Here is a 27,356-nt window from a genome sequence, read left to right as displayed (position 1 = left end):
GTTTACAACTGATGTGCAATATATGCTGGTGGATTTGTGCAATATATTTATACTGTGCGATACATCTTCTTGTGTACTGCAACTCTGCATACTCCATTTTTTACTGCACTTCTCACTGACTGTATTGTATTGTTGTATTATTGTATCATTTTGTTACACTGTGCTGTGTTGACTGTGCCTGGCTGCTGTTGCACTGCAATTTCTGCAATTTTAATAAAGTATCTATCTAATGGGTTGGTGCACGTAATCGCCATTGTGGCTCACAGTTCTAGAGCCAACATGGCGTCGGCCTCACGAAGCGCAAGTGCGAAGTACGGTGTGTGTCCTCCCCTGTCATTCAATAAAGTTATATTGAAGGCGCTAAGGCCTGTGGGAGCAGTGGGGTCCAATGAGAAGAGGGTTGAGGAAGTGCCGGGAGGAATGTGCTCCGCCGAAGGAGGGATACAGTTAGGCAAGCTGCTGTCAAAATATACATCTTTTTAAACGCGATATCGAATAACTTTACATAAGTCTAAGGTAAAAGGTGAGTTAATCCTCGTATATGATGTTTCTAGTTCTGACAGAGGATCACTACGGCCTGTTTTTTCTCGACATCTTAAGCGCCGAGCTGGTAATACGCACGTTGGACAGTGGTTACACTGCGATTATTGTCCGTTATTGATCTTAGGCTTATGTATTTACGGTTTTCCAAACAGCATAATAAATTGTAAAAGCTTTTTTTTTTCCCTGCACAAAATAGTTTCAGATTTCGGATTACGCGCTGTTTTACTTACAAGTCTGGGAAGAATGGCCGGGTTTCAGTCATTCAAGACACCCAACTGCGCTTTGGCTGTGTAAAACTGGGCGCTGAATACTAATATATATTTTTTTAATTCCCACGCTGATCTGAATTGTGATTTGCAGGGGTCACCTCTTTCAGTTTTTGAAGACGGGTGTATGAAGTTATGTTATTTTGATGCTCCATCGGTGCCCGTTGTGATATCGGCCATTGTACGTTCATCGGTCCCCCCTGGACTGAGGAGATGCCTGTAGGTGACTGTGGTGTCAATAAGTCATTTGAATAAGTCGATAGTGTTCGTCCTGAGAGCGATGCGGCCCAGAGCTCCCGCGGGGGCGGGGACGTCGCCCTCAGCTCGTCCCGCTGCTCCTGCCTGCAGGCCGGCCATGGACGCGGAGGGCTTCGGAGAGCTGCTGCAGCAGGCGGAGCAGCTGGCGGCCGAGACGGAGGCCATCTCGGAGCTGCCCCACGTGGAGCGCAACCTGCAGGAGATCCAGCAGGCCGGCGAGAGGCTCCGGTCACGCACCCTGACCCGCACCTCCCAGGAGACGGCCGACGTCAAGGCGTAAGTGCTGCGGCGCTCGGGGGGTTTGGGAGGGGGGTGTTTCGGGCGCCTGGGTGGAATCTGAACTCCTCAAGCTTGTCGTCTTGAAAAAGAGCAGCATTGAAGTAGTCTTGTTCCTCAGACCTGTCACCGTCTCTGTCTCCTGATGCCTGTGCCCTGTTCACACTTCTCTTCATGCTTGCCCTGGCTTCCCTGCCAGAGGGCAAATGTGGTTACAAATGGTACCTGCCTTCAGGGTTTTAGGAGGAAGACTTGCCCAGTTATGAGTCTGCCCTCCTGCCATAGTGCTATTGGTTATGTCATGTAAATGATCTTCTCTTTGCAAATGTGATGATGAAGCTGATAATGTGCAACATTGGGCTGCTTGCTTTAGTAAAGACAGAAACCAGAAATAAAAGACTCTTAACAGTATAGTTAAGAGTCTTTAACTATACTGTTAAAGACTCTTTTTTTATATACAAAATATATATATATATTTTGTATAGCTCATTTCCCTGACACAGTTCAGCTGATTCTTGCCTCTAATGTTCTACAGCCATAACCTAAACAGAGAGCGAGAGCTCAGAGTTGGTTTGTGTCCACACTATGCCTTGACTGGCCTGTCTGTTTCAGCTCAATCCTGCTGGGATCCAGAGGACTGGACATTTTCCACATCTCTCAGCGCCTGGAGAGCTTGAGCGCGGCAACAACGTTTGAGCCCCTGGAGCCCGTGAAGGACACGGATATACAGGTACCGTGCTGGTCCTGAGAGGGATCCTGGGTCCTGTGTGGGTCTGGTGATGTGTTACTGAGCGAGGACTGCTGTCTGCTTTGCACCGCTGTGCAGACCCATTGTTAGAAGACCTTGTATCTGTTCTTCTTGGGTACCATAAAGTCCTTAGACTTAGAAGCCAGAAATGGCTTCTGTAATTGGTGCCGGGTGTGGAAGGTAGGAGAACTAGTCTGTTCCACCTGGATGCTCTTGGGTTTGTGTCCTTGGTGTGGGTGGTGCCACGGGTCTCAGAACTGTGATCTTTGGACACTGGGGGGTGTTCAGAGGTTCTGCTACTGCTTCTGGGCGGACTGATCAGGTTCAGTGTCTCCTGGCACTGGGCTAGGCCCGCAGAGGATCCAGTGCGCAGTGCCCTGCGGTTCAGAAGCTGCCAGTCCAGTCTGGGTCGTGTCACTAGCGGACTGTGACAGGGAGTCCCCCAGCAGAAGCACACAGCTGTCGTGACGGCTGCCAGAATACTGCTGGCGTTAGCTGACGTGATGCAGCAAGGGCTGCTGGGACCTGCCTGGTGCCCAGCAAACATGCAGTGACATCAGGAGGTGATGTACCCCCCCTGCAGCTGGCATGGACTATCTGACATGAATCACTTCCTAAACTGGATACAGATAGATGATAACATGGTTCCAAAAATTCCAAATCAATTTAAAGGCAGCATTTTTAACTTAAATGTCTTTCTCGTTAGTCACAGCTCCTGCAGATGGATGCTTGATTTATCCGATTGAATTCACACATGTGGTTTGACTACAGGTTTAGTCAATGTTGTGCGTTGACAATGCTTCTGATCTGTTGCTTTAGTTGCGTACACTGTCGCCCTTGTGTGGGTACAGCAGGGCTCTGTGTGCTTCTTTGTGCTCGGCGCAGCCCAGCTTGTGTTTGGAAAGGGAGTGTTGCAGTAACATCACAAGGTTTTGTCTTTTGTCACGGAGAACTTGCTTGTGCTTGCCCCCTGCCTGTCCTGAGTGACCCTTCTTTTGCTGTGCAATACCCCAAAATCAAGCTGGCAGTTTGCAGTCGAACCCCAATCGCCGCCGAGCCTACCTGCAGTCCGGTGGGACCTGTTACGCCTCGATGCTGTGTCTGTTCTCGACCCGGGACGAACACAGTAGTGTGAAAGTGGCATGTGGGACCCTGAGATGAGGCTTCACCAGCCTGGAAAAGGGCCCTTCGTGCTCATCTCGGGGTCCTTGGTTGTTGGAGTGTTGATATTTAACACTACGGTTGTAACAGGGTTGATATTGTAGTGGTCTGATTTTGTGTTTTTGTTGTGCATAGCAGTACTGATTTCTCACAGCTGCGCTGTCCTACCTGTCAGTATGGAACAGAACAAGCTGAGTTTCATGGTGTTGCAGTCCGTGGTGCCTCTGGCCCTCGTGCTGGAGTGTGGTAGAGTCCCGCTGAAAGAAGGGACCTCTCTAGCAGTAGAGTTTGCTCAAAGCAAAGCGAGCTGTTGCCTGACTTTCTCTTGGGACTCCTGGGATATCCAGGTGTGCTTGAAACCTCCAGGATCATGTCGTAGTGCAGGGTGGCCCAACCCTGGTCCTTGAGAGCTGTGGTCTAGGAGACAGAAACGGTCACCCTTAACCCATCAGTTTTGTTTTGTTTTTTTACACGCCTGGAAGAAGCTTATTTTGACCACTGAAGCAGGAGATTTGTTTTGATTCAGTAGCTGCGAGATCATCTGAAATGAAAACGTGAGCAGCCGGTTGCTCTCTAAGTGGTGCTGGCTTAACTGAGCCAGTGGACCCCCCAGTCTGATCAAGGCTGCTGTTGCAGGCCTTCACAAGCTGCTGGTTTAGCAGTGACCTGTAAGACCTGTTGGATTTTGGCTCTCCAGGATTAGGGTTGGACAACCTTGTATAAAAGGGTTAATAGATGATACAGCGTATCATAATATATTTACTTTTTTACTCCTTTCACGTTTCTCTGCTGTGTTTTAGTTACTTCATTTCTATTTATATGAGAAGTAACTGGCCCTGAGACATGTGCTTGAATTGCCCTAAGGGGTGCAGTTTGCGTGTCAATTTTCTGGGAAGAAGCGGAAGCGCAGAGTAACAACTGTGTTGCTCCTCAAGGAGAAAGTGAGAGGATCAGGCTTGAAATTAGACCTGAAAGTGAGGCGTCAACAGTTTGTGGTCACTGGCTATTGATCTCTGCTGTGAGGCTTGGGCGAAACCGAGCCGGAAGGGGACGCTTGAATGAAGCGTAGCGCCTGTGTCCATGCCCACGCCAGCCTGTTACAGCGAGCTGATGCGGAGATGTGGCCAGATCACTCTGTTTCGTGTACTCGTATCGCACGGACGGCTAGGGTGTGGTGGTGTTCAGATGAACTGCCCACAGGCCCAGGCGATGTCCTTGAGTTCTGTCATCGACCCCCAGTTTCCTCATCGTGGGGTTCCCCCCCGCCAGCCCACTGCTGTGGTTCTCGTTTCTGTGAGGCGGGGGCGGCCAGCCTGCGAGCTGTCAGCGGGGCGAGGCGATCAGTCGCAGGCCTGGGAGGGGGGGGTGATCACACTCTTCTCCCGGAGTCTTTGTGTGGCTGCGTGGGGGATGGTGCACGCATGCTAATGAGTTAATGGGAGCCTCATGCAGCTGCCAACTTGGATTCATAAACTGCTGATGTTTCTGCAGAGCTGTGCCATGTTTGTTCCTGAATGCTGCAGCTTCAGAAACGGAAACGTTCCCCCCCCCCCCGTCTCGGAGGGTGTGGAGGCTGTGCTGCAGCTCTCAGACGCGAGTCGACGGGTGGAGTTTCTTTTAACAAGATCTGGATTGATTTTCAAAACCAAAATGCACTGAGTGGGAGGACAGGGAAGAGGGAGCTCATAAAACTTGAGTCCAGAAAAGAGCGACGATCGTCTAACCTTTTCTGGACAAAGAGTGGCTGCAGTGATTTTGGGATGCTGGTAAACTGCACCTGGCCGCAGTCCCCAGGCAGGAGAATAGAATACATGTTCGGGCCACCCTTAGACTCAGAATTGAAAAACGTCATGTCCGCTGACAGGTCGTGATTATCTGGGGGCGATCAGTGGGCGATCGCACCAGCCGTCCGTGAGCACGTCCGTCATACCCCAGTGCTCCGTTGCTGGACCCCACCCATGGCATGTCTGCGGGGGTGTGGGTGCCCCGGTTGGCCGAGGACAGCAGGGCGCACTCTTTGCCTGGCGCGGTGCTGGTTCTGTGCTCGTTTAAAGCACATTAGCTGCTGTGCCACGCTTTTACACCAAGGAACAGTGTTGTCTGAGGCTTCATCCCGGTCGGCACAGCTGTCCTGATTGTCTGGCTCTGTAGAGGGTCCAGAAAGTACTGACTGCTGAAAAGACTGGATCAGGCCCTTAGGCCAGAGAGTAGGTCACTGTCAACAAGAACTGTGGCTTTTCGCCCTTTTTAGTTTATTAATCTATTAATTAATTTACTAGGACTTTTTTTCCATTTTACATGCTTGTTGTGAAACACTGCCCGAATGTAGTGCAGAATTACACTGTGTTAAGCTGGGGATTCTGACACAGGACACATATAAATGGTTGTTATGATTTATAGCCATAACATGTATAGAACAAAAATTACCCTCGTACAGGCACACACATACTTATTTTTTTCATCCTTTATCCACACACAGTAATATTTATGTATGTACAGAATACTGAGGGTAAGAAATCATGGATGACCTCTGTCCTGTCCTGAGGAAGGACCTGTGCGTTAATTCTGCGTCTGTATTACTGTGTACGATTGCGGTGGTGGGATGCCAGGGGCCGTCTGGGCGCGGCGCCCCTGGGGGGCAGTCTCTGACGAGTGCTGGGGTCTCGGCGTCACCAGGGCCGGGCAGTCCCGGTCTTGGCAGGCTCGGAGGAGTTAAGTGCTCGACTCAGCTGCGCACTTACTGCGGGCCTTGTGTCACCCTTTGTCTTGGCACTGGCGTGTAGGTGTGCATTGCTGCAGCGAGGTTTTCTCCCGATATTGCGATCAGGCGCGCAATTGTAGCATGTAAGGCGGTTTTTCCTTTCTCTTTTCAGTATGAAGGAGCTGAGAGAACACCAGTAATTCCGGCTGCCCCCGCACTCGCCCGTTTTGAAAGCGAGCACTGCGGCGCGCCGCGTGGAACGGCCAGCTTCTCTCATGGCGGCGCCTGGCTCCTCCAGTCAGCGTGCGCTGTGGGTGCGTTCGCTCACCAGATGAATGTCTGTGTGAACTGCAGCAGCGGCGCCGGAGCGAGCTCTGTGGAGGAACGGCGGTGATCTTGTCTGTATTTTCACAGGGTAGCATGATCGGCCCTCGCTATGCTTTTAAACACCCCCTCTAAGCAATTAAAGAGCACCTGTGTTTATTTGCTACCTGTGTTTTGACAGTTTCTCCTGAAGTCTTTACAGAACAAATGCCACATTATTAACATAATAAATGTAAAAGCGTTATTTTTTACTTTAGTTTAATCCTTACATTTTGTGGCAGCAGTCAGTTTTTTGAAATTTCCTTTTAAATAATATGCTTGTGCGCAAACCCTGAGATTCCCTGGTTTGCTGCTGTCTGCAGAGGCCAGATAGTGGATTTTCTTTCACATCAACAAAGGCAGCGGAGGAGGAGAGAGGCATCGCAGTGGTGCAGTAAGATGGCGGAGTCAGGAGGAGACATCCTCTCTGGGAAGACAGCAGGGAGAGAGGAGAGGCAGTTCTGTGCTGGCCACCACATATGCTAATAAAAGCTGTTACAGTAGGTTGATGGAAATAGCTTTGCATGTGCTGGTACAGTGTGCTGCCCCAGTGATGCATGGCCATGCAGCAGCAGCATTCACTCATTAACAAAACATGACAGCTAAAAGGATTATTAGCCTAATTTCAAGACAGGATGTCGGAAGCCATCACAAAAATTCCATTATCATAATTGCATTGCGCAAGAAAAAAAGAGGAGGTCGAGGGGGGGAGATAAAAAAAAAAAAGAGAAAAGAGGTGTGTTTGTGGGGGTGGGGCTCAAATGGTCCAGCCTCCTTCTCTACTCAAATCCAACCTCCCCCCATTGTGTGAGTTGACATGGTATGGTCCGCCTACAATAAAACAGCCCACAGTAGCCCTTCCTGCTGTACTTACTGGTTTCAGACCAGTGGCCTGCACGCAGGGGCTGGGGGCTGCAGCATGAGCAGGCGCGGAGCAGGGCCGGCGTGGCAGGCAGGGGGGCATCACCTGAGCTGCCTGCCCTCTGCTCCCATTGTTCCTGCAGCCTGAACAATGACAGGCAGCCCGAGCCGCCTCTGGCTCAGCGCACCGGGGAGCACAGTAACTTTCTGCTGGGCTATCGCGTGTCCACAGCCTGCAGCTGAGAAACTGCGCAGAACAGGCCAGTGAGTATAATTTCTGTTTATACAAGTAAGCGCAGTGGTTTGATTTCTTTTGATTTTTTTTTCCTTGCTCCGATCATACCCAGATTTTCAGAGCAGTTAGCTGACAGTGGGTAAGAAATGTTGCTTGCTCTGTATGGCTGCCTGGGAAGTCGGGAGAAAGGGTGGGGTTTCTTGTGGTCTTCATTGTTCAGAAATAAAATATGGAAAAAAATTAAATTGTTTTCCATGGGACTGTTACAGCAGGTAAAATATTCCTGCAGTATGCAAATGTGCAGATTGTGACAGATGGGGGTTATAGGTGTGTTTGGATTAACTGTCATTTATTTGTTGGTGTTTTTTGTATTCAGATTTTCATTTGTTCTTAATATGAGTGTATATGCTTACATGTGTGTTAGGAAATCCGCATATTCTGTGATAATTTAATAGACTCTCTGTATTGCAGTTTGATGAATGAATTTTTGGCTAGGTGGATTAACACACAATATCTTGCATGTGAGCGTTCAGAAGGTCTTGAGACTGTGGATTAGGTGGGATCTTGAAAATATCTTGTCTGGTAATGCAGTGTGACATTCCCAGTTTATTTCTTCTTTGTGAATTGGGGAAGATCAGCTGCAGTGCCTATATGATCTCAAATACGGATGCTCAGCTGTTTAGCCATGTTCTGGAAATGCCCATACATTTGTCAGCAGCAAAGCCAGCCTCTAATATAGATTAAAAAGGAACAGAATAAGGCTTTGGCAGGAGTTTTTCTCTATGTACATAACTCCATAAGAACATAGGAGAACTCGGATCTTGCCTTAAGAGTGGCAGTTGTTCCTTTTGCAGGATATTTTTCGATATTATACTCACAGTGTGTTTATATCGTATAAATCATTTTCATTTCGTAGGTGTATACCTGGCGTATATATGGCGTACGCAGGCTGAAAATACTAGGATATATATACACTCTTCATGATAGAGGTTAATGATTAAATTCATCTTTGCTTTATTTTTACAAGGATCTTGTATCATATATGTGAGAAACATTTATATAGCTTTCAGCGTGAAAAGTGAATTTGTTGTCTGTGCTTCTTGCTTGGAAAACCATCTGGGTTGAGAGATTGGAATTTCAAGTGATTGGGGAATGCGTCAGTAAATTTACTTTGATCAGTTACTGAAAGACTGATCCTCTTTCTGTTTGTAGATATCACAGATGCATGCTCTTGAAACGGCGTGAATTGAGAGTAATTGAGAGATTCATGTCTAGGTGAGGTGGCAGTTCCTCTTCCTCTTCAGTTGCAGTGATTAAATGAGAACGAAGCGATGGGCAGAGAAGCATGTCTGAGGGTGTTGCCTGTACCTCTCAGATGGGCGTAGCTTTCACTGGGGGGTCACCTCCATTACATTAAATAGAAACATCGAAAAAACTAAGGACACAAGTGAAATAAGTTCCAGGCATGTTTTTAACGGGTCTTTCAGCGGTACCACAAGACACTCCCGCACGGAGGCGGTGGGGATTGTCTGACTTTTGTTCAGGAGTCTGAACAGGGACAGGTTGGGCCTCAAGCAGTCCCAGACCAAAAGGGCCAAGTTTCCATCTGACACTGGGCCGAGCCCGAACACTACCCCAATACATCTTTCCCCAGTCCGTTTCTGTTGGTCCCAGAACCCAGCTAGCATGACTCAGGACTCTGGTTTTTGCTCTAGCGGGGCAGCTGAGTGGCGCAGATCTACGTCTCTGCATGGGCTCTGTGCCAGTAGCCATCCATTCTGGTGCTTTCAGGGTAGAGTTCGATCCCTGGCCTGGGTGGGAATCGGGTCTATATTTAGCCTTTCATGCACAATGTAAAAGCATTTCCCCTTGACATTTAAACATAACAGGCAGTCTCCTGCATTTCTTTTTCTCTGCGATTTAGGCGACATGGAAATGTCAGTCTAAAGCACAGAAAACCCTTGTGTTCCAGCGAGCGCGTGTAGATCTGTATGCTGTGTCATGCAGTAAGGGCCGTAACGGATGTGGTCATTTCTCCCGACAAGTCGTCTCCGTTCCTGGTGGGGAAAAGGGAGCTGCTCAGAAGTGGGTCTGGAGTCGTCTCCTCCATTTCCCAGGCTGGCTTTAGGTGTGTCGTCCGGCTGTGCTGTGAGCTCCGGGAGCCCGGACCCGCCGCACCCTGCTGGCCTGTTGGAGGGATAAAAGGAGGACAATAGGCAGACGAGAAGAGCTGCAGCATCTGTAACTCGGCAGGTAGCTTAGCCTACGTGAAATTAAGGGAATCAGTGAGCGGCTCTCTGAATCGTTTCACAGAAAATACCTGATGTAATCGGATTCCAGTTTTGGTTCTCCGTTCTCGCGTTCTCCAGGAAACACAGAGGTCGACATGAGGAGTTTTGCACGGGTGCAGTTGAATAGAAACCCGAGTGGCCCGTCATGGCCCATCCCCGCTCTTGACGCGAGCCACTGCGGCAGCGTCTCCAGTTTCTCGAGGGGAGCTGCCCTCGTCACGGCTCTGTCGGGCCGGGCCGGCCGCAAGGGCGGGAGCCCCGCCGAGCGGAGGGTTCCTTCTTCCAGCATGGCAGGACAGGGCGGCAGCTCTGCAGCAGTGGAGCAGCACCAGTAACTAGATCAGTCGTGTGAGCTGTGTGCGAGATGGTGGCTTTTCAAAGTTGAATCGGCAGTTTCTGGGGAAAAATGAAAGATAGACTTTAAACCCAGTTCCAATACTACAGGGTAATGTTCTGATATTCTCATTGGCGTTAATTTGGCTTGTTTTGACATGATCCTGGTACATGGTGTCACATGAACAGTTCTGCTTGGGTACGATTTCGCCGTGCAGGCCTGTGTATCCTAAGCCCCGGCCTGGGCCCGAGAATCACACGGTAATCCTTTTTATCAGGTTGCTCGGCAGAAAAAGTCCTTCAGCGCTTTCATATCCTGCAAGGGTGCTGGCCTCTCAGCGCGGACGCGTGGCGTCTCAGACAGCGGACGGCGATGCGTCGTGAAGCGGGGTTATTGAATTAACGACGCCTCCTCTTCCTCTGTCCCCCCAGGGCTTCCTGAAGAACGAGCGAGACAATGCGCTGCTGTCGGCCATCGAGGAGTCGCGGAGGAGGGTGAGTGGCAGCCGACTGTTGGGCTGTAGAAGGTCGGGAGAGCCGGGTTTTCAACTTCGCTCCTCCTCAGGGTGTGGATGGGGGGGGGTGGTCCCTCTTCCTGTGGCTGCAGTTAGCGCTGTGCATGTTTCGGTGATGCTTTCCAAGTGCCAAGCAGTTTCATTTTAGCCAACGAGATTGAATCAAAAATAGCCGTTAAGATGTTTTGCCACCTGCCTAGGGAAAGGGGATCTGACATTTTGGGCAGAGTCTGCCACATACCCCACCTCTGAAAGCTGAGTCTGACCCAGTGCAGGCGGAGCTGCGCTGGGAAATGTCTTCCTGGGAAGAGTCATAAGAATGGTACCAGACTGCAGGAGGTTCTTCAGTTGGGTCTTGATGTATATTGCGTCTTGATCCTGTAGGCATAGCATATCCTGATGCCATGCTTCTCCCGACAGTATCTCGAAGTGTCAATTGATTGACATTCATCTAAATATAGGCACTCATTGCCTTGTGCTTAACTGTTTTTTTTTCTGAAGTTCTCGCCAGTTTAATTAGGAGGTTTTGCAATTATGAAGCATTCCCTAGGTGTGACTAGAAATAGAAAAAGTGGGAGCATATTGTAAGTCCTCACTAAATCAGGACTGGCCAAGTCCTAGATAGTTCCCATTTCTCTCGGTGTTTCTTGAGACCCAAAGGATCAGACCCAGTTTGAAACCATTTCTGTGCCTCTGAAGGAAAACAATGGAAATTTTTTGGCTCAATTGCTGCTGCGGATGTAGGAGCAGCTCTGATCTGTTCTTCTGCCTTCATGCCCATATGAAGCAAAATAAAAACTGTGGTATGTAACCCTACAGTAGGCCTGTGCTCTGAATCAGCGTTTTTAAAAAAAGCATCTACTGCTGTTTTCCATTTAAATTCGGAACGATGGAGGTAATTTTGGATTCCGCAGAATAAGGTGGCGCATACTTCTATGGAAGCCATTGTTTGCTTTCCTAGTCTATCATAATCTTGATGCTAATTAAAAATCTGTGGCTCGTTTCATGAAATGTTGCGATGGGTTTGAGATGTAGGAGCAGAAACTGCACAGGTGTTGGACAGCCCTTCGCGATCACCGATATAGTTGCTTTTATTGTGCTGAACGAAATTGATTTCAAGGCTCACTGACTTACGCGACTCTTAATGATGACATTCATCGACAAAGTTTGTTTAAGAAAGGACATTGTGATGGCGAAGAAACGGGGTTTAATTTATTGGTAAATTTGCATGCGAGTTCAAGCTCCAATGAACTGAGGAGCAGTCTGTATGAATGTGTCTGTGAAGGCGATGGAGGGTGTGCCTTGGTCAGAATGCGGTGCTTCACATCAGGAGCTGCAGAGCCTGCGCACAGCTGCTCTCGCTGCCTTCCTCTCTCCCTTTGTCAGCTGCGTCACCACTAAACCCTCCTCCTTATGCTGCCCGTACTCATAAAATCAGTGACCACAGCTGTAAAAATGTCGCACTGCTCTTCGAAACAAAAGCAGTAGTGACATTTCTCTTAAATCCGACTGTGTGAAGCGGGGCAGTTATTTTTGCATCGGTGACGAAGAGATCAATGACATCGAACATCTGCGGGCGCAGTGACCAGACAGGACCCCTTGCCATTGCCATCACCATGTCTATGAGGTGGTGCAGAAGCCGTCTGTTTTTCGTCCTGTAGATAACGGCAGTTCAGGACAGTCCACTGCAGCTCACATACAGCTTGATGGGAGTTAAGCACATATAGAACGTAATCATTTCTATGTACCAGTTTGTTTCAGTTATGTTGATTTAACACAGCAAGAAATTCTCACATGTAAACACCATGGTGCTCCTTGATTTTTAATTCTGTCACTGGGCTGATCTTCTAAAGGTGCGAACGGTCTCTGACGTGGGCCTAGTAGAGCAAGCGCTCAGCTGGGCTCGGGGTGTGTGAGGTATATCGGCTGCTGCGCTTGCTCCCTGGTAGTCACGGGTGTTGGGGGTAAGAGCTGCAGTTGGAGCCCTGCGAGTGTCCAGTGACGGGTCAGTCAGCACACTGCCACTCCGAGACGAGCCCCTTGCGTTGGGGGTTCGGAGAGTCAGGAATCGTGTTGGAGCAGCAGACCCCTGCCGCAAAGACGCGCTCTGTGACAGCTGTTTGTCCTCTCTTCCCCCCCCAGTGTCTCACTCTCTCCTCCCCCCCTCCTGCTCCCGCTGACTCGCTCTCCCTCTCCCCCTCGCCTCCCAGACCTTCCTGCTGGCTGAGGAGTACCACCGCGAGTCCATGCTGGTGCAGTGGGAGCAGGTGAAGCAGCGGGTCCTGCACACTCTGCTGGCGGCCGGCGAGGACGCCCTGGACTTCACCCAGGAGCTAGAGGTCAGCAGCCCCGGGGCCGCGAGCTCGGCGCCTTCTGGCCAGCGGCAGCAGCTGGGGCCCAGCTCTGCTCCTCCAGCTTCCACAGGCGCCCTTTCCCCTTGATGACACGATTGAAACAATTTGCGTAACTGGGCCGGTGTAGCACTTCTCCAGTGTCTTCAGTTATAGATCCAGAGAGATCCGATATAAATGCTGTGGCCCTCCAGGAGCAGAGTTGAGTATCCGTGACGTGGAGGTAGTACCTTTGTGGGGAAAAAACACCTAGCACTAAATTGAGCAAACATTAACACCCGTTGTCAGGATCTTGTTGTTGTGCAACATGTGGTGTCTGGTAACTTTGGCTGATTGTTTTTATGGTGCACAAGCACTGTGGGAGTATGGGGGGGGTTTGGCTGTTTCTGTATGGACAAGGGCGAGGGGTTGCTTGTTTCCACTGGCACCCTGCTGCAGCCAGCATGTGAGCACAGCGGTCGCCCGTGGCCTGTCCCCCGGTTCTGCAGCGTCCACTCAACAGGGTGCCAGCGTGTCCTGTATTCACCTCCCCAGGAGAGGCTCTGTGTGAGCTGCCAGTCCTTTTTTTAACCCAGCAGCCTCAGTCCCTGTTCTGTCAAGAATAAGGGAGGTGGGAGGTGGTGGTGGAGTTTTATAATTCAAACAACTCCAATCTGAAGCGGGCACTTTTCAAGACTTACCGTGCCGAAATCAACCGCAAGCACGAGACATTGTGCCTGCACTGTTTTAATTATTAACAGGAATTTAAATTTTGCATTTGTTCTGCTGTTAGCTCTCGCCGTGGACTGTAGGTTGTTCCCCTCTGTCCCCTGGAGAGTCGCAGAGTGCCAAGGGAGGAGCCCCGACTGGGCTGCAGGATCCACCCACTTCAAGGGGCTCTTGAAACACAGACAAGTTGCACCTGTTTTGCAGGGGCAAATTAGCATGAAAGAATTGCGATGCCCCCTTGCCCCTCGCAGTCAGTGCTGTCTTCAAAGAGGGGCTGTGACCCCCTATCACTAGGCAGCACAGTGATAAGTCTGACTATGAAAAATTAAACTTTCTGACCTTCTTTTCTTCTGCACAGCGCAGTCCGGCCTCCTCTGAATCTCCTGTGCTGGTATGGAGACTCCCGTTATTTTAATGAACTGGGAATAAATTCGTTTTTGCAACACGAAGTAGACGGCTCGTGACCTGTCAGGACGGTTCCCCAGCCGCGGCGGTGGTTTCCCACCTGGGATCTGGGAAGCGCGAGCAAGCTTTTGTTTCCGATCTGGCCTCCGTCTGGAAGGCGCAGTTAAATTTGTTTGCTCAGGCGTGTTGAATTTTCCCCTCAGACGGCCCTCGCAGACCACTGGTAATTGGGAGAATGTGTACGTACTGTATATGTGCGCTGCTCCAATTAAACAAGGGACATGACCAAAGTTATTAGAAATTAGAGCTGTAAAAGGCCATAAAAGCCTGACAGTTCAGGGGCTGGGACATAGCAGAAATTAAGGGTGGAATGAAGACGCCCCAGGCAGACTGAACCTGCTCTCTGGAAACGGCAGCTGTGGATTTTATAATCTAACAGCACCTCTTTTTGAAAACAACGGTTGTTTCTGGCCTCCCGTGGCGTTGCTGCCATCATTGTTTAGGGGCTCCTCTTTCAGTCGTCAGTCAGATGGGTCCTGCTGCTCCTGAGACCTCGGGTAGTTTGACTCCTCTCCAGGCTCTCAGGTGAGGCCTGGGGACCCCTCTGTGCTGTGAGCCCCGGGGATTCGGGCGCGGGCGGCCCCTGGACGGTCGAGGTGACACTCCAGATCGCCTCTGCTTGACGTGCTTGTTCTGTTGCAGCCCAGTTTCGTGAGCGACGCGGGAGCCCCGGGACGCAGCGCTCTGGACAGCGTGGAGGTGTCGTACGGCCGCCAGGTGAGGAAGTCGAGCCTCGTAACGGACGCAGAACAGGGGCGATTGACATTGCCATGTGCTGCGCTGCACCATCTGTCGTGCCTTGTTCAAATAAACATGGCTCTGTAGCCGACATTGAGTGACATCTTGCAGATGCAGGGCTCGGCGTCGGAAGAGCTGATGCTGCCTTCAAACGCTGCAGTCTGGGCAGACTGCTGCATCCCTGTGCTGACAAATCCCCCAGCTCCGGCCTGCGCCGAGAGCTCGCACCACACCGGCCCAGCTGCGGCCTCTGCAGCACAGGGATGCAGCAGTCCGCCCTGCGCAAACTAGGTCAGGTTACGTAAAGCAGCAGCAGATTGAAGATGCTTGTTGCTGAGGAGGCAGGGGTGCACTGGATACGTCTCGCTGCCCTGCTTTACAGAGGAGAGGAGTCGGGTCTCCTCCTCTCGCCACGCTGAGAACTAAGGGATATAACGTACTGCATCGATTGACTTCGCGCCACTCCAGCTCATTTCTGCTATTTGCAATCCTTCATTTCATCAAGCAGTTCAGTTGAGAAAGGCTCCTTCACAAGGATGACCTGGTGTCCCATCTGTACAAGTGGCCCAGCAGGGCAGCTACAGGGGCAATACGAGCGGGGCATCTTCCACAGGCTGCTCCCTGCCTGGGATTTGAACCCCTGACCCTCCCGGTCAGGAGTCCAGAGCCCCTAACCCCGGCTACATGCTGCTTTTTTTTTGGCACATTTGTCTGAGCAGATCTACGTCTACAATGAGAAGATCATGAGTGGCCACCTGCAGCCCAGCCTGGGGGATCTCTGTGCCTCCGTCGCCGACAGTCTGGATGACAAGGTAGGCCGGTGTGGACCAAGAACACCCTGCAAGTTGTCAACAGGCAAATAATGGAGATAACGTTGAATTGGTCCAGTTTATTGAACTGTGGTATCAATAATGCAATTAAGAGCTCAGGTGTCACACAAGCTAGTAGACTCTGTGTCCTGTGATTGCTGGGCCTTGTCCATTCTTGCTATAAACTGAAGGTTGGGAGGTTGACAAAGGGAGTCCACACAGCCTTGCTACGTGCATGTGCAGGTTACTTTCGCTGGTGTAATGGAAATGTCAGAGGGCGTGCCAGCACTCCAGGTCACCAGCTGCAATTCAATAGGACCGCCATTGCTTACAGGCCTGAACAATTAGGAGGGAGGGACTGCAGCAGTGATCGTCAGTAATACAGTACCCAGGGAAAGAGCTGTACTGAGCTCCTGTGCGTGCTGTGGCCCTGTTGCATTTCTGTCCGCTGGCACGTCTCTGACCACGCTCTCGGCCTGTCCTGCAGAGCGTGTCCGAGATGTGGGCAATGGTGAAGCAGATGACTGACGTTCTGCTGGTTCCAGCCAAAGACGCGCTGAAGAGCCGCGTCTCCGTGGACTTGCAGATGGCGTTCGTGCGACAGGCGCAGCAGTTCCTGGAGCGCAGGTGAGCCGGGGGCTGGGAGAGGGCCGCCGTGCCTGTGATGGTGTAAGTCCCAGTGCTGCTCGCAAAGGGGCTGAAAAGAGCTGGCAGCTGTTCATAAAACTCCTGGGCCTCTTTATATCTCGCTACTTAGTTCCACAGTGTCACTGGGTTTTAATTTCTTCATATCTAAACCTTTACAACCTTACTTAAAACATTTAAACTTAATATGAAAAAATATTTATTATTCCGTAGCCGTTGCTTCAATTATGGATTGCATTATTGACCTATGAGCAGCTGGATTTTGCAAGCTGAGTCTTAGTCTTAAAGTTCAAATTTGATATCCGCTCCTGTTAGACGGGATTGGGAGATGCACAGTCTGGAATCAGCTCTCCATGTTATATTCAGCTTTCTACATGGAAGTGTACTTAAAACCAAGAGTTTGGGGCACTTCTCTGCCCAGAGGGATGTGGGGGTATGGGAAAAGCTGCCCAGCTGTGGTGCTGAAGCTGATTCCCTGGTTTCTTTCAAGAAACAGCTGATGGACTGAATGGCACCTCCAGATTATAGCGGTTCTTGTGGCTTTTGACATGTTTTTCCAGTTTGGAGAAAGAGAATGCTTTAACACTCTGTTCTCTTGCTGCAGCTATAAGAACTACACCATGGTGACCGTGTTTGGCAATCTGTACCAGGCCCAGCTGGGAGGCGTGCCCGGCACCTACCAGCTCGTGCACAGCTTCCTCAACATCAAGCTGCCAGGACCACTCCCAGGAATGCAGGTACCTCCCGTCTGCAGTCTGCTGCTGTCCCAGGCATCTGTAACAGCATGAGCTGCAAACTGACCTCGCCTGTGTCCCTGCACCGCTGAGACCCAACATGCCAATAAGACACTGGGCTGCTCAGAGCGTTCACATTATTTCCACTTTGCAAGTATTATGTCATGCTTTCTTTTTTTACAGACAGATGTTTAAACTGTCTTACTGAATCATGTCATTATAAAGTTGAAATAATTAATGTAACAGTAAGAAGAAGTGCCAGTTAGCACTTGTAAGCTCCAGCATGCATTGATGCAGGGCTGATTGGTTTAAATATCTTTCAGAGGAACAAGTAAGGGTTTATTCAGTGCTGAAAAGAGCAGAAACGAAACACCCCAAGAAGCCTCCGCAGCGGAAACGTTGTTTTTCTTCTCTTTTCAGCAGGGAATAAACCTTTACTTGTTCCTTTGCAGCCTGCGCATGCTGACGCAGCTCCCTACTTGAACTGTGAAATATCTCGCTGCGTTGTTGACTCCTGTTAGCACTGTATCGAGCAAACCTGCATTTTTATTTTAGAATTCGATGAAAGTCGTCGGAGGACCTTGCTTGTTGTCTTGATTTGTCTGTCGGCCTCACGCAGCCCCCCCGTCTCGTCTCTCCCCAGGACGGGGAGGTGGAGGGGCATCCCGTCTGGGCCCTGATCTACTACTGCCTGCGCTGCGGGGACCTGTCGGCCGCCATGCAGGTGGTCAACCGGGCGCAGCACCAGCTGGGCGAGTTCAAGAACTGGTTCCAGGAGTACATGAACAGCCCTGACCGCCGGTGAGCCCTGACCCTGCAGGTCAATGACCCGCGCAGCCATACAACAGTGTATAGAAACTGCAGAATGCAGCAACAATCTCAGGGAAACATCCAGGCTGCACTGACAGTGGGATGCTTCCAAAAGGAGTGGAGTGGCTAACTCATTGGATTTGTGAGCAGAGTTTGTCTACTGGGAACTGAATCCAGGGCTTCAGCCTTTAATCGCAGCATAAATCAGAGAGACTGAGGTACTGAAGCAACCCCAGGCTGCTGCCCACACCTCTCCAAGGCAAGCAATTTAAAGAATAATTAAGTAATCATAGCTTCAGCTGCAGGATAATGGGAAAATATCTCCCAATAACGAGGCATGGTTGCAGCAGCTCTCTGCAAAGCTCGCAGGACAGGAAGGCTGTTTCAGTGAAATTCTGGCAAGGTGCTTAGGTTAATGGGTAAATTCTTATCTGTAGAGATTGTTTGCGAAAGATGAGTGTCTTCAGGCTGATTTTCCACTCTTCACCAAGGTGAATCTTCATTCTTGTAATAGCCTCACTTAATTATCTGTAGTTTAAAATATATATATAGATCTGGATTAATTGAATGGGCAAGTTTAGGTACTTATACAAGTTTGTAATTTCTTCTTTAATCCCATTTTTTTAAGCATTAAGATTAACATTGCACTCTCTCAGTGCTGGGTCCCTGGGTTCAGTTCCAGACCTGGGGTGCTGTCTGTGTGGAGTTTGTATGTTCCCCTGTGTTCATGTGGATTTTCTTCAGGTGCTCCGGTTTCCTCCCACAGTCCAAAGACATGCTGGCAGGTCAATTGACTTCAGGGAAGACTGGCCCTGGTGCTTGTGTGTGCCCTGTGATGAAATGGCATCCTGTCCAGGGTGTGAATGTTTTTCTTTCCATTAAACAGTTGAATTAATTATTTAAATACCTGCGATGGACTGGCATCCTATCCAAGGCGTACCCTGCCTTGTGCCCATTGCTTGCTGGTATAGGCTCTGGCTCGCCCATGACCCTGAATTGGATGAAGAGGTTAGAATATGGGTGGTCAAAGCACCAAAGCGGGCGTCCCTGTGCGGCTGACGGGAGATGCTGTCACTTGGGCGGCCGCGGGTTCCTGACCAGGCTGTGCCGTCTCCCGCCAGGCTGGCCCCTGCCACGGAGAACAAGCTCCGGCTGCACTACCGCCGCATCCTGCGCAACAGCACCGACCCCTACAAGCGGGCCGTGTACTGCCTGATCGGCAAGTGTGACATCGCAGACAGCCACGGCGAGGTGGCTGACAAGACCGAGGACTACCTCTGGCTGAAGGTGAGACGCGGCCTCCGCCCCTGGCGTCCCTGGTGGCCCCTGGCGGACGCGGTGAGACCGGGCTCACGTGCTGCTATCTGTGTCTGTCTGTGCGCAGCTGAGCCAGGTGTGCTTCGAGGAGGACGGCGGCAGCTCTCCGCAGGACCGGCTGGCACTGCCCCAGCTGCAGAAGCAGCTGCTGGAGGACTATGGTCAGTCGCCCTCTTGCTTCGTCTCTGCACTCGTGAAATACCTTGGGTCTAAGTCGAGTCAGTGTCCTTTAATCTAACGTTGTAGAGTACTTCATGCCGATTTAAATCATTTTTGGCATCTTGGCGAGTCACGAAGGAGGTTTTCTGTCTGTTTATTAAACACTGTTGCTCGGAAAGCAGTTATAGGAATTAGCTAGTTGTGCTAAATGACTGGGAAGTGCATTGCGGTCAGTGAACCCAGATTGGTGCGTTTGTGTTTCTGCAGGGGAGTCGCATTTTGCGGCTGGCCAGCAGCCCTTCCTGTACTTCCAGGTGCTGTTCCTGACTGCGCAGTTCGAGGCCGCCATCGCCTTCCTGTTCCGCGTGGAGCGGCTGCGCAGTCACGCCGTGCACGTGGCCCTGGTGCTGCACGAGCTGCGGCTGCTGCTGAAGTCCTCCGGGCAGAGCGCCCAGCTGCGTGAGTGCACTCCCTCCTGCGGCGCTGTGTGTCTCTCCTGGCACCTCTGCCTCTGAAAACGGTGCTGGGGAACCCCAAAATAAGAGTCTCTATGAGTCAGATGTCATGAGTCTGCCAGGGCTGTCTTACCTCCCTGCACAGCTGTGATCCCGTCTATCTTCCTGGGATCCCGGAGGCTCATGGTGACGTCGTGAACCTCAGGCTTCTCCTCCTTCTTGAATTCCAATTTCAAAACTTATTTGGACTTTTTATAAACCACCAAGGTCACCATTGCTGCCTGGCAGAGCCGGGGCAGTCCTGGACCTGGGGTGCTGTCTGCGAGGAGTTTGCATGTTGGGGCCCGGGGGGGTCCCCACGTTGAGACGAGAGCCCTCATGACGCAGTGGGCGTGCGAAGAGGTGGTGAATGAAGCCTGTTCTCTGTCTCTGCAGTGAGCCAGGAGCCGGGGGACCCTCCTATGATCAGGAGGCTGAATTTTATCCGCCTGTTAATGCTGTACACCCGCAAGTTCGAGTCCACTGACCCCCGGGAGGCGCTGCAGTACTTCTACTTCCTCAGGTAGCGCTGCCTCCACACTTTGACTTCCTGTGGCTTGTTTCAGATCATTTTTTTTATCTTCTCAGCCTTTTTATTGACTTTAAGGGGCACTGGAGTAGCGCATCGGGAATTGTGTTTCGATTTTATTGCTGGTAAAAAAAAAATCTTATGAAGAGCCTTTTCCGGTCTTTGAGAAATAATATTTGCGAATTGATTCGCAGCCTGCCTGCAAATGCACTATGGTTAATAGATGTTTCTCGAGTCCTGGCATGGCATGAATTTCTTTCAAGGAACCTGAAGTGTGCGAAACAAAAGAAGCATGTTCATGTGCCGGAACTGAACTGAACATAATACCATGTGATGCAGCAGGAATTAACCGTAATTTGGGGAAACAGGGGGTCTCCCCACTGATCTCCAGAATCTGCGAGGTCGGGACGGGCGCTGCAGGTCTTGCAGAACTCGTGGAAAAAGTTCTCTGCTCTTTTCTGCTCCCCCCAGGAACGAGAAGGACAGCCAAGGAGAGAACATGTTCATGCGGTGCGTCAGCGAGCTCGTGATCGAGAGTCGGGAGGTCAGTTTCTGCATTGCATTCAGGCTTGGCATGTATGGAGTTGGTTGCAGATATATCGGATATTAGTTGCTACCTCATAGTGTCATGACTGTGAGCTTTGTAGCATCAAATGTGAAAACTGTGCAAGGGGATGCTTTTGCAAAACACTGAATTGAGCTCAAGTCAACAGGTTGATTTTTTTCCATTGTTGCACTTACAGGATTTTCATTGCTTAGATGATGGTACTATACCGTAATTCCCAGTTCCTTGTTTATTTTCTTCTTTTTCTTTGTTTTTGTAGAACTCACATGTTGTAGGTGTTGTATGTGACATTGGGGATAGTTGCTGCTTTAAAACAGCTACTGAACCACAGGTTCATCCTGCAGGGGAGGACGGGAGCATCAGCTGTGAAGTTTTTTTCTGAAAAACTAATATTCTGTTTTTTTCGTCTTGGTGTTATTTTTCTACAGTTCGACATGCTACTGGGGAGACTAGAAAAAGACGGAAGCAGAAAGGTTCGTTTGTGATTTTTTCTATTTCCGGTTTCTGTAGCCGAGCTGTGGCTGTTACAGCGCAGCTTGAATTTTGAAATTTGTCTTCTGGTTTACTAAAATCGTTTCCCTGTCTTCTTTTCTGGGGTGGGCTCTGGCAGCCAGGGGTGATTGACAAGTTTGCAGGAGACACCAGAGCTATAATAAGCCGAGTTGCTCTTGAAGCCGAGAACAAGGGGCTTTTCGAAGAAGCGGTTAAGCTGTATGAACTCGCCAAGGTAAAGAGTCTCTTGTCTTGTGTGCTGTGTTCTCTTATGTACAAAGTGCATGAGGGGGTCAGCTCGGTGTGCGGTCAGCTGTAGCCTGACACTGTCTGGGCTGTTTTGGCCTCACATGTGGATGTCTGACATATCAATCGCACGGGCATGCTGTAGCCACACTGTATCCAACTATGTGTAAGGCCTTAATGTTCATGCAGAGTTGGGAACTATCCTTGAATAGTTGTTTTGGAACATTAAATTGACAGAAATCGTGTTGTGCTTCAGTGTGCGTTATGCCTTAATCTGTGTTTTGGGCAGAATCCTGATAAGGTAATGGAGCTGATGAACAGGTTGCTCAGTCCGGTCATCTCCCAGGTCAGCGCGCCACAGTCCAACAAGGAGAGGCTGAAGAACATGGCACTGGCCATCGCAGAGCGGTACGCTGGGCTTTCCTTCCTTTCGGCCCAAGTGGCCTTCCTGGTTCCTCCTTGAAATGTGCAGCAGTAGGAGCCATTCTGGGCTTGTACCTGAACCAAAGTGTGGTTTCTGGCCCGCAGCAAAAGTGCTCGCTCCCAAGCGGTGTAGCTCCTGCAGTGAGGCGGGGGGCACCGGTCCTGCCTGGCGCTGCAGTGAGGCGGGGGGCGCCGGTCCTGACTGTGGAAGGAGCTTTGATGCACTGTGGTACTGGAGCTGGGAGAGATTGCCTCTCTGCCCCGGGTTTAACGTTGGGCCTGTCGGTCTCCACTCACACAGCTACAGGGCCCAGGGCACGGCTGGGGAGAAGTCTCTGGACAGCACCTTCTACCTCCTGCTGGACCTCATCACCTTCTTCGACGAGTATCACGCAGGTCACATCGACAGAGCCTACGACGTGAGTTTGGGGAACTTCTTCTCACCATGTCGCTGGGGCCCCGGGAGCTGTGGCTGTAGTCTTGTGAAGGAGAATATGTCAACTCTGATGCTGGAACTTTGGGGGGAAATGTTCTCTTTGTAAACTGTTTTTTTTTCGGCCTGTGTCCCTGTGTGGGCTGTGGTGTGTACAGGTGATGGAGAGGTTGAAGTTGGTCCCTCTGAGCCAGGACAGTGTGGAGGAGAGGGTGGCCGCCTTCAGGAACTTCAGCGATGAGGTGAGACCCCCCCCTTGGGCTGCTGGAGGATCTGTCCCAGGCTGTGGGAACAGGCTACTGGCTTCTCATGTCTTGCTCCCTCACAGTCCTACTGGGCATCTTGGCAAAAACGGGCATTGAAAAGTTAGTTTGTTTCTTTCAGGTCAGACACAACCTGTCTGAGGTGCTCTTGGCCACCATGAACATCCTCTTCACACAGTACAAGAGACTGAAGGGAACCACAGCTGCTACCCCAGTCCGGCCACAGCGCTCGCTGGAGGACAGGGACTCAGTAAGCACGGTCTGTCGGGTCAGGGGTCAAGGGTCATGCCTTCTGGCAGATGCATTTTTGCATCTTTATGGGGCAAATCAAACAAAAACATTTAATTTCGGTGTCTTAGGTCTGTTTTTTTCCCCCCTCATGACCTGTTCTAAACTAAGGTTAGCTGATGTAACTGCTGCCTGAGATCTGCTTTTCCTGTTGGGAATTCACCATGTGCAAGTCTTCCTTCCACCTGAGCACTGGAGCTACTCACGAAATTCTCGCTCTGAGCCCCTAGAGGCTCTCAACCTTCTGTTGAATCAGTGTGGGAAAGATGAAATCTCCCACCGGTTTCTGAGATTCACATTTTTTTGTGAATGGTTCATATTTCAGACCATACAAACAATACGGCACTTACTAGCAGAGCATTTAAAAGAACAGATGATCGCGACTTATTATTATGTAAGAATTTCTATATTTATATAATATCCAGCTCAATATATACTAGTCTGCCCTAAGTCCTCCATTTAAAGTTCTGAATTTAAAATGTTTTGTGTGTTGAGTGACTAGTGGACACCCAGCTCAATGGTGGTCGAGAGCTCAGCAGTCAGAGTGCACAAGCTCCTGGAAGAGCAGAGCCTCGTTTTGACCGCCGGGTTCACTGTGTTTTTCCCCAGCACCTGCGGTCGCAGGCCCGGGCCCTGATCACCTTTGCCGGCATGATCCCATACCGCATGGCCGGCGACACCAACGCGCGCCTGGTCCAGATGGAGGTTCTGATGAACTGACCCCCCCCCCCCCCCCTCGCTGCTGGGCTGGGCCCCTGCCTGCCTGCCCACCAGCCCCCCTGCTTTGTATGTTGTCTTGGTTTAAATAAAATCTTTTCGTTTTCCATTTTTTTTTCCGTTTCAAGATTATTTGTTTTGGCTGTAACTTGTTTTCATTTTTTGTCATTTTTCTTGGAAACCGCTTAAGCTGAAAAGTTTGTTTTTGTTATGACGCCTCAAGGTATTGTTTTAACTCATTTGCAATGAATATGCTGGTAAGAATTCTGCATTTTCTGCTGACGGTTTGCAGATAGGACACGATTCTGCTCTTTGGCATCACTGGCTAATGCTGGGGAGGTCTGTGGTTTGACCTACAGTGTGTTTTCTCTTTATACTGCTCTGGCTTATTCATAAACTTTGCTGGTACAATATTAATCCTCCTAGACTCTGAGGGGAAAAACCCACAGAGCAGCAGTGTGTAGTGATTTTTATTATCCGTTTGTCAGGGTCATCATACCAAAGATTAATCTGCACATTTTTGAGAAGCATTTTTCTCAATATGCCCTCAATTCCTGTTTGCTGTTTTGACAGTGGTCTGCTGCAGTATTGTATTGATTTGTTCTGGCATTTCTTTCCTCGGGGTAAAGTGCTGACCAGCAGGCTGCGCTGTTCTGCGAACCCCACCGTCTCCCGGCTCCAGTCCTGGGCCAGCGCCGGCTTCTGGCCCCGGCCCATACCTGCTCACCTGTGTGCCCTGCCCTGCACCCGCAGCCCTCGCGTGTTGTAGATGTGAAACTAAGCAAGGAGGATTGTAAAGGCTGATGAGCTGCTTTCTGGAAACAGTTCCAGGACTGGAGCCAGACGAGGGCAACACACCACACTGTTCTGGCTGCAGCTCGGTTCTAATTTTTATTCTGTCCCGGTATAGATGCCTTTTTTTCTTAGAGTATTTTTCCTCAGCCGTGGGGAGCCGATCGTCGCTGGGTGTTGAGTGAACAAGCGTTAAACGTGGGTTATAATTATAGAGATGCTTTAGGTCGTCCTTTTTGGTTGTTCAAATCGCAATTAGAAGCATTGAAAACCTGGATGGGAGATGCTGGCCAGTAGGTGGCGGTGGAGTAGCAGCACGTTGTCCGGTTTGACCAGCAGCAGAGCGCTGTCGAGCTGTGACTGAGTTGCAGGCTGCGCCTTGAGTCACTGGTCATGCTTTCTTTATTCATGACAATTAAAATGCCACTGACATGAGCTAGAATCGTTTAGGTGGAAATAATCAAAATCCAGTTAAAACCGCAGTCTTAAAGTATCATGCTGTGGTCTTTCCACGGAATAGTCTATTAAACTAGATTCCTAGTCTAGCTTCCTGCTGATGGGGGGAGAGGCATCGCCCCCTGACTATCTCGGGTCTTTTTGAGATCTGAAACTACATGAGGTTTTGATACTGCTTGCGGTCTTCGAACAGCACTTATAATTACACCAGACACGTTTCTCTTAATAATCACAATCGCTTCAGGGGTCTTTGAGCGAGTTTAAATGTTTGTGTCGGGAAGCGACTGTACTGAGCGCTTGTGCCGTGGGGTGCGTTTGGCTGCAAAGCCTGCCTCTCGCTGATATAACGCCTTATGGAAGAATTCCTTCTTTCTATTACTCTGTAACTGGGCTTTCAGAAGAAAAACGCGTTGTCAGCTGTTAACTATGTGTTGACAACTTTTTTTTGCAGCTACACACAGGTTGTCGGAAAACCTTCGAGCGCTCTGTCTCCGTGCTTAACGGAGTCCGGGCTTTGCGCCGAGCGCGGTCTGTGCTGTAGATCGGTGCCCGGGAGGGCTCCGTCTGCCCGCGGCTCCCTGCGGCCGAGGAGGGTCCGACGCCGGGTATGGCTGCTGCAGCTGGTGTTGTGAATCAGGCCGATGCCACACGCCTGCTCTAACCCGGCTATTTCACAACACCAGGGTCGCATCATACCACTGCCTTCAGTGAAGCTTCCGTGTCGGCACGCTCTGACGGAGGCCCGAGTACTGGCTCCTCATCGCCAGTCAAGTTATTTTTAAAGCCGAGTTTCTACAACGAGTCTCTATTTTGTATACATATACACTTGTACCTTTTTTAATGGTTTCTAGTGCGTTGCTGCACATGAATGTGTGAATAAACTACCAAACGGGCCAACTGAAATCCAAACGTCTTCCTGTCGTTTGTAACTTTTAAGGTTTATAGTAACTAGCTGTGGAAGTGTGTTTTTTTTACTCCGTGCGCGAACAGAGGGGCAGGGGGCCGGCTTGGCGCTGTGTGAAGGGAGAGAGTCGGACCCGGGTCTGGCCGGACTCCTGTCCGGCTTCGGGCAAAGTCAACAGACCCTTTGCGAGGCAGAAAGATCAGAGACAGGCCCTCGCGGCGTTTCTGGGAACCGGCGTCCGGCACTGACCAAATTAGCAAAACATGAGTCGGCAGCTGTACCCTGAGATTTCTACCAGTTCTTAACAGTGCCATTTACTGGGAACATCCGCTGTGAACAAGTTACGTAACGGGAATGCTTGCAAGCACGGGGTATTTTTTTGCCGACAACTAATGATTATTCGAAAATGGTTCGCCTGGAGCTGGCTCGTCGCAGCTGAGAGACTCGCCGGGTTAATGGACAGGTTAATAGAAAACACGGTGTATTTATGACCCCGCGTAGCGCGGCAGGAATGGCTGGCTGAGCGTCGCTCGACTTGTTCCCTGCGCCCTCTGGAGCGGCCCGGGACAGGAGGGACCCGGGTGGGGGGATTCACGTCGCCCCTCTGCCGGGGGGGTCAGGCTAAGCAGAGGGTTACAGTAAAGGCCGGAAGCTCCCAGTCCTCGCGGAGGTCGGAAACGGCCGGACTGGGAATAACAGCACCGAGTAAATCCATGGTTTAACCTGAGGTTTTCTAAACAGGAAACAGGTTCCGTGATTTTTTTAAAAAATCATCCCCATCACCACCACTTTTAAGTGAGCCCTCCATAAATGTATTTAAATGGAGTATTTGCGAGAAACATTTTCACCTGCTTTAAACTTGAAGGTTCAGGAGGCACTTGATGACTTTACAGCGAACAGAATCGGGCCTTCAGTGGCTCCAGACCCCGGGTTGCGGCGCCCCTGGTGTCGCAGGGGGTGGTGCTGTCAGAGCGCCGGTCCCCTAGTGCTTCCCAACCTTGAATATGTACCCCCACAGCCCTTTCAAATGGCTCAAGTCCCCCCTCATCCACACCAAACCAGTATGATCCTAAATTTGTTTGTTTAAACTGAAATTTAAGTTAAATAAGTTAATTTAAAATGTATTAATAATATTATCAAACTGGATATCATTATAACGATTGACTTTCAACCAAAATACCAATTATTGATGCTGTGGGTGAAAAAAACGGAGTCAGACTCACTTAGTGGATTCATCTCCCTTTAATGCAACACCTGAGCCTGTTTCTGGGGTCAGTGTGGCCATGGCTGTAATCAGGCTGTTCTACACATTGAGTCTGTTCCTATGCTTGGTTTTGATTTGCGTCAGAGCTGAGAAAGCCACTTCACACAAATAGGTAGATCCAAAGGGCAAAAGTTCTTCAAGTAGCGACACAGCAAAAGACCCTCCAGTGCTACACGCTTGTGGCTTTCTTCAGTTTGCTTCGA

The 27,356-nt window shown here is 50.2% G+C and overlaps 1 protein-coding gene across 3 annotated transcripts; it reads left to right on the top strand.

The window, feature by feature from the left end:
* Positions 1-366: 366 nt before the first annotated feature.
* nup93 (nucleoporin 93) lies at positions 367-25,888 on the top strand. Of its 3 annotated transcripts, none has more exons than XM_088613677.1 (22): positions 367-523; positions 1,158-1,343; positions 1,956-2,073; positions 10,469-10,531; positions 12,762-12,890; positions 14,718-14,792; positions 15,533-15,625; positions 16,110-16,249; positions 16,872-17,004; positions 17,645-17,802; positions 18,933-19,098; positions 19,196-19,289; positions 19,555-19,746; positions 20,178-20,304; positions 20,782-20,854; positions 21,304-21,348; positions 21,486-21,602; positions 21,903-22,021; positions 22,338-22,455; positions 22,628-22,711; positions 22,854-22,982; positions 23,630-25,888. In XM_088613677.1, exons 2-22 carry the CDS (start codon positions 1,165-1,167, stop codon positions 23,738-23,740), a joined length of 2,463 nt encoding a protein of 820 aa, XP_088469803.1. In that variant the 5' UTR covers positions 367-523; positions 1,158-1,164; the 3' UTR covers positions 23,741-25,888. The 3 variants fall into 3 exon arrangements, with proteins under 3 accessions (XP_088469803.1, XP_088469802.1, XP_088469804.1); XM_088613676.1 differs by having other exon boundaries at positions 22,854-22,991; XM_088613678.1 differs by lacking the exons at positions 367-523; positions 1,158-1,343; positions 1,956-2,073 and adding an exon at positions 7,186-7,441 and having other exon boundaries at positions 22,854-22,991.
* The last annotated feature ends 1,468 nt before the right edge of the window (positions 25,889-27,356 follow it).

This window comes from Lepisosteus platostomus, chromosome 20, assembly GCF_059453375.1.
Source record: "Lepisosteus platostomus isolate fLepPlt1 chromosome 20, fLepPlt1.hap1, whole genome shotgun sequence".
Lineage (NCBI taxonomy): Eukaryota > Metazoa > Chordata > Actinopteri > Semionotiformes > Lepisosteidae > Lepisosteus > Lepisosteus platostomus.
This window is presented reverse-complemented; position numbering and strand designations above follow the sequence as displayed.